This window comes from Terrapene carolina, unplaced genomic scaffold (assembly GCF_002925995.2).
Source record: "Terrapene carolina triunguis isolate 2854851 unplaced genomic scaffold, T_m_triunguis-2.0 Scaffold93, whole genome shotgun sequence".
Classification (NCBI taxonomy): Eukaryota; Metazoa; Chordata; order Testudines; family Emydidae; genus Terrapene; species Terrapene triunguis.
The window spans coordinates 16,195,856-16,202,617 of NW_020664444.1; the positions used below are offsets into that span (position 1 = coordinate 16,195,856).

Below are 6,762 nucleotides of genomic sequence, written 5' to 3' on the forward strand. Positions count from 1 at the left end.
AGCAGAGAGGGCCAGCAGAAAGCTCATGTAGCACTTTTTGCTGGTCCTTTGCAGAGGGATGAATTTCACTTCTAGCATACAAGATGGCACATTTAATGAATTGTGATACTGAGCCATTTCCCTGGGGTGTGCATAGATAGATGATATATTCACAGGCAGTAGTGACAAGACAACTAGAAATATGCTCTAATTACACTATCAGTTTTTCAGAGATACAGTACTTTTGGATAGTGGGAAAATAATGGTTTGTTTTCTCCCAATTCATCTCCATGCCCAGACATTACCTGTTCCCACCTTCCCCTGGCTCCTCATCTGATTTATCTCCCATGCCCTGGCCTCCAGTGGGATCCCGTTTCTCCCAACCCTTTGCCCATGTTCCCTGTCCCTACTGGCTCCCAATCACAATCTCCTTCCCTGGCTCCTTATCCCAGTCTCCTTGCCCATCCAGTTCCAGTTTTCCTCTCCATTCCCCTGCTGCTAGCCTCCAGGCCCAGTCTCAGTCTTCCTCATCTGGGACCCTTGTCCCCAGTCTACTCTCTCCATCCCCTCCCCCCCACAGATCTTCCCTCTGCATTCAGTACAGGCTCCTGTAAGTGTGTGTGCCGGTTGGGGAGGTCATTGAGAGAACAAGAGAGATAGACTCCCTGTTCTCAGTTCAGGTGCCTGGACGGACCATCATGGCCATCAGGAGCCCAGAGCTGCAATTGCAGGGAAAGTTCTACTCAGCCCCTGGCTGGAACATGCCCAAGGCGGATGGAATCTTTGTGGAATTTATCTTCTAAAATCTAAGAAGTTTACTGCCTATGTGTGAACTGCGATTTTTCAGTGGCTTATAACTTGGCTAAATGTAGGCAGATTTTAATGGGGACAGCAAAAAGGGGACATCTCTGACACAAAGGCCACCCTGTACCACATTTCAAACCCTGCTCCATGCCTAGGGGCACTAGCGCTGTTCAAAGAAAAGATTACCAGATTGTAACATGAGTAAAAAAAAACCCACAAAACATATTTTTCTCTAGTCTCATTCTCCGAAATGGCTGAACCACTTTGACTGTAATTATCCACAGGTATTCAACCTCAGGTAGACACCTGGCATGGAAAATTTCAGCCTAAATGGTTAAAGTTTGGCAAAATTATACGCAAGTGAAAATGAATCTGATGTAAAATGTCAGTCAACCTTAATAATAGGTGGTGCTACCAGTTTTCCTATAATATTACCCACCTTTGTCATTATAATTACCCATACATATTTTTATATTTTGTTTATTTTGATTTAAAAATAACTTAAAAGATGCCTATCCAAGATACTAGGTGCCCCAACACACATTAACAATGCAATTTAAAAGTTCACAGCATTAAAATGATCAGCCAGCCCTCTCTGAACGCCCTATCAAACAGATGTCTTTTGCGCATGCCCAGAAGGTCACCAAATTTGGGCTATTTCAAACTGGGGGATTGTGTATATATATTGTAAAATACATTGCCATTACCTGTAATGTACTGGCTAGTTTTCATATTACAATATAAGGCAGCATGTATATTGTTTATAATGAAGCAATTTGGTGTATGGCTTTACTACATCCTCACGAATAGTTGAGTACTGTAGAATAGGCCATGTTCATCCTCAGCATAATACCACTGGAAAACAGGGCATGAATTTGTCCAGAATGTTATGAGAATGCATCTCTGGTTGTAAGTATACTAAACTGGTGCCCTTTTGTTTCAGAACCACACCAACCCAACTGTACAGTATAGATTCAAATTCATTATATTCAGATAGACATAGTCCAGAATTAGGCATCATATATTATTCAGACACCCAACCATTGACTCCAGAAGAACAGTTTTTTGTCATGCTCCAACACGAGGAGGAGATACATAAGCAAGAAGAGTCACCTTCGGAAAGTGATATAGAGGTATTAACTTCACTTTTTTAAGTTGAGAAAAGTGATGATAATCATAATCAGGAGTATGAATATGTACAGTTATGCCCACTTAAATTGGGCATAAATTGGGAAAAGAAGAAAATTTCTATGCACCAGACAACACATGTGTAATCAGGCGTGGACTCACCCCTGCGGCACCTCCTGCTGGTCATCCAGGGAATTAGCTCACCAGCCTCTGGAGTGCCCTCTGCGGGCCGGTGATCCGTCTGTCGTTGGCCCCCGTGTCCCTCCCGGACCCCAGTGCCCTTGGCTTAGGTCAGTGGTTCCCAAACTGGGGTTCGTGAACCCCTGGGGGTTTGTGAAATGTTACAGGGGGTTCTCGGGGAAAAATTCCCTAATGGCGGACAGAGCTGTCCCTAGGGACCCTGGGCAGCCCAGATCTCCTGGGCTTCCAAGAGCAAAGCAGATCAAAGCAAGCATCTGTATCACACTGAGGAGATTTAAACTTCAAGACTCCTTATAAGAAATGGAAAGGGAGGGGGATATTTTTTGCTGTTTTTAAAATGAAATCAGCAGTAGGTATTGTTTTTAAAATTATGAAGAACAAGTTTAAGCTTTGTTGTAATGCGCATTGTTTGCCTGGACTGCTCAAGACCTGAATGCTTGTGTAGGAGGAACTCTTTGAGTTGGCTTCTTAAATACCTTCCTGCTGTTTCACATCTGATACTCCTTGATGAAACCTAGGAGCCTTGTCTTGTAACAGGCTTATTCAAAGTGACACAAGCTACGAAAGTGAGAGCTTAGAAGTGTGTTGCCATTTTCATAATGTACTAAAAATGCTGTCACGCTACATGATAATTAATAATAAATAGTGTGTAATAAGCATGTCAAAAAAACAAATTTTATATTTCCAAGATCACAGCTTTTATAATTTATACTCAGGTCAAGGAGAATATCCCTGGAAATATTAATTTTTAGGAGGGGGTTCGTGAGACTTGACATTTTAGTGAAAGGGGTTCACAGGTTGTTAAAGTTTGGGAACCACTGGCTTAGGTGCTGCCCCCCTGGCAGTACCCCACTCTTTCCCTCTGGGTCTCCCCACCCAGGGGAACCCCCACCCCTTATCCCAATGTTGCCTCAGTCGTGGCTACTGCCAGTCACCATCTAGCCCCCGCGCCCTGGGGTAAACTGCAGTCTATCAGCCAATCATCACCGGCAACAAGGGGTTTGGACTGGCTGCCTTTACCCACCCTCAGGCTGCCCCTCTGCAACCCCAATACCTATATGGCCTAAGACCAGGCCCTGCACCCTGGGGAGTTGCTGGCCTAGGGCTTCCCAGCCCCCAAGGCCTTTCCCCAGCCCTGCCTCACTCTAGGTCCCTGGGTGAGCTCCCTGCAGCCAGGCCTGTCTCTCTCTCCTGTCAGAGAGAGACTGCTCAGCTTCTGGTTGCCCTGGCCTTCTTATCAGGCTGAGTCGCTCAGTTTGGGGCATGGCCCCAGCTGCAGCCACTTCCCCAATCAGCCGGGGTTTTGCTCCCTTTTACCCAGCCCCAGCCCTCTGCAGGGCTTTTCCAGCCCCTTCAGGGCTGGAGCGGGCGTTCACCCCGCTACAGCATGTATAAAAACTAAATACAACAAACCGTGTTTAAATCTTTCTTTAACCCTAATCTGCCTCCATTTCCTTCCCAATTGTTTCCTTTTTCTTTTAATAGTTTCTGACTCCTCAGTCTGTTCTCCAGGCCAGTGGGTTGCATCTAAGCGCATCTAACCAAATTCGTAACCGCTCATATTATTGCCTCACACTTCAAATAGCAGCATTTTACTAAATTTTAGTTGGTCCAGCCCAGAACAATATATCTTAGCAGATGGAACTACTTAAAAAAATTACATCAGAAATTTGTACTGGTTTAAAAGGAACTCAAGTTTGAAATAACCAAGGCACATGATAGTCCAAGTGCCTTCTACCTGTGAAAAGGGTTGAGGAGATTAAAAAAACAAACAAACCTGGAAAGTATTTAATCATGGTCAATTGTCTGTCTTAAAAGTCAATATAATAAGGATATTTTTATTTTTACAGAGATATTGTTATTACATACATAATGGAATACGGAAAGACATGCTGGCGCCCCAGGATAAAGAAGTGAAAGACATGATTTTAAAGCAAATTCCAAATCATTTTCTTACCAACCCAAATCTGGAGACATTGCTTCATAGTTTAACAGAAGAGATTCAGGATGACTACCACATCAGCCTCATGAAAAACATTGGTAAGAGGGCAAACCTCTCAGTAGTTTTGGCAGATGCAGTGATTTTGCAGTCCAAAAATAAAGGGCCTCATTTTTCTCTCAGCTCCACGTGACTTACTCCTTTGAGGTCAGTGGAATCACTCTATATTTCCGTGAAGATACAATCCATGATAATGCAACATTTAATTCCAGTTTCATCAAGTATCCTTATTTACTAAGCACCATAAGACTTCAATTAATATAGAGTCAACTTCGGTAGACCAGTAGTCTCTGGGCACACCCTTCACATGCAGTTTCCCATTCCTAATGCAGGCTCAAATCATATTAAGAAAGCATAGTTCTGCATAACCTGACAATTTCATTCAATGAGACAAATTCATCTCTTACATGGCTCCACTGAATTCCAATGCTGTTACACCAGGATCCATAAATGTCATGAGTTAAAGGTTTTCATTTAAATCATTACAGGATTAATGAGAATGGAACACATGGAACTGAAATAGGAAATAATTATAGGGTTAAGGTACTTTTACATTTGAGCATGTTCGACAAATAGGAAAATGAAAGAGCTAATACAGAAGAAGATTAGAAGTATTGAAATTCACTAATGTTCAGTTCCAGGAGATTGAGTGTGAGGGAAATGATTCTGATAAAACAATGACCTCTCAAGTGTAGCTTTCTCTTCCCTTCTCTTTTTTTCCAGTAGATTCATTATAATTTTCCAGCTGGACTTTGGTTGGTGGCCCCAGGAGCCAATAGACTTGTTGCTCTTTTCCAAATGTAGCTGCTGAGTGGGGATCAGTTCAAAATATTCAACTGGAATTTCCACCCGGGTTTTCCTTACATTCTATATTTTGCTAATGTTAATTACTGTTATTTGAATAAGTTACATTGTAAATTCTCCAGGACAGAGATCTTCCCGTCTTTCAGCTATATATGTCACTAAAGTACTATGTTTACTTATGTTTCTTTTCCAATCTCAATGATGGCCAGCATATCCCAATTTAAGGGCTTGTCACATGAGAATATTATAGCAATACAACTTTAAACCACTATAGTTATCCAGTATAACCCCTGGAGTGGACAATTTTATTTAGGAATAAGAGTGCCTTTCTCTGGTTTAGCTTATGTGGCTTTGGTGGTGGTTAAAGCTAAACCAAAAAAAAAAAAAAAAAAAAGGCGGTCTTATTCCAGAATAAGAGGATTCACAATTGGAATTATACCGGTATAATTAAACCAGTATAACTGGAAAAATCTCCCATGTGGACAAGCTTTCACCCTCTTTCTGTAACCCTAAAGGTACTGAACCAATTGCTTACTCCCTTCAAACAGGTCTGGGAACCGAACTGTCAGTAGAGCATTTGCTCCACCATCACAGATCTAGTTCTGGCACAGAAATGTTGGTGTTGTGCCAGGGCTGAAATACCTTTTATGAGATAGGTACGCACACATGTTCTTATGAGTTACTAAGGGGCTGGCTGGGAAGGAGCTTATATCTGTGTATGAATTGGAACCAAATTGTCATTACAGAATTTAGATCAATTGAAATAAGTACTTATCCCTTTCTGTGCTCCCTCAAGGAAGAGCAGTGAGAACCTGCATTACTAACTAATAGGTCAAGCAGTGTGAGCAGCATGGCTGGTTTGCATAAGGGATGACTCCGCAGTTTGGATATTGGCATGATGGGTGTTCCCCAGTATGGAGCGCCTAGTAATTGAAAGATCTCTTTCAAGGGAGAAAATCCATTTTAAAAGGGGAAATGGGGCAACTTAATCAGTTTGATTTACCTGAGCCTCAGTGCTCAGTATGGGATGCCAAGGGCTGCAGTATGGGAAATTGAAAGAAAGTATTTGAGGCTATGGCTACACTAGAGAGCTTACATTGGCGCAGCTGCATTGGTGCAGCTGCGCCGCTGTAAGTTCTCTATTGTAGCCACTCTAAGCTAACGGAAGAGAGCTCTCCCATCGACTTAATTAATCCACTCCCAATGAGTGGTGCCAGCTATGTCTATGGGAGAAGCTCTTCCGCCAACATAGCTCCGTCCACACCGACGCTTAAGTCAGTGTAATTTATGTTACTCAGCGGAGTGGCTTATTCACACCTCTGAACGACATAAGTTATACCGACATATGTGGTAGTGTAGATACAGCTTGAGTTACAGAGTGCAACAAAAACTGCTCCCTGTTCAGGGGAACTGGGAGAATTAAGCTCTAGCCTGAAGGCTTTTGAACCTAGTTGTAAATTTACGTGGTTGTAAATCAAGCCAGGTCTATACTAAAAAGTTAAGTTGACTTTGCCACGGCACTCAGAGGTGTGAAAAATCCACATCATTGAGCAACGTAGTTCAGCTGACCTAACCCAGTTCTTCTGTTGATCTAGCTACTGCCTCTCAGGGAGGTGGATTCACTACAGTGACAGGGGAACCCCTCCCATGGCTGTAGTGAGTGTCTACACTGAAGTGCTACAGCAGCACAGTTTCAGCACTGCAGCTGTGCCGTTGTAACTGTTTAACTGTAGACATAACCTCAGAAAGCAACAAAGAGTCCTGTGGCACCTTATAGACTAACAGAGGTATTGGAGCATAAGCTTTCGTGGGTGAATACCCACTTCGTCAGACGCAGTGGGTATTCA

General features: G+C 42.8%; 1 protein-coding gene across 1 annotated transcript in view; it reads left to right on the forward strand.

The window, feature by feature from the left end:
- The window catches only part of DNAH3 (dynein axonemal heavy chain 3), a 117,505-nt gene that overhangs the window by 7,403 nt on the left and 103,340 nt on the right, over positions 1-6,762 (forward strand). The window contains exons 5-6 of the mRNA XM_026650674.1: positions 1,727-1,916; positions 3,963-4,152. Coding sequence (XP_026506459.1) covers positions 1,727-1,916; positions 3,963-4,152 — 380 coding nt within the window. The remainder of the gene's footprint in view (positions 1-1,726; positions 1,917-3,962; positions 4,153-6,762) is intronic.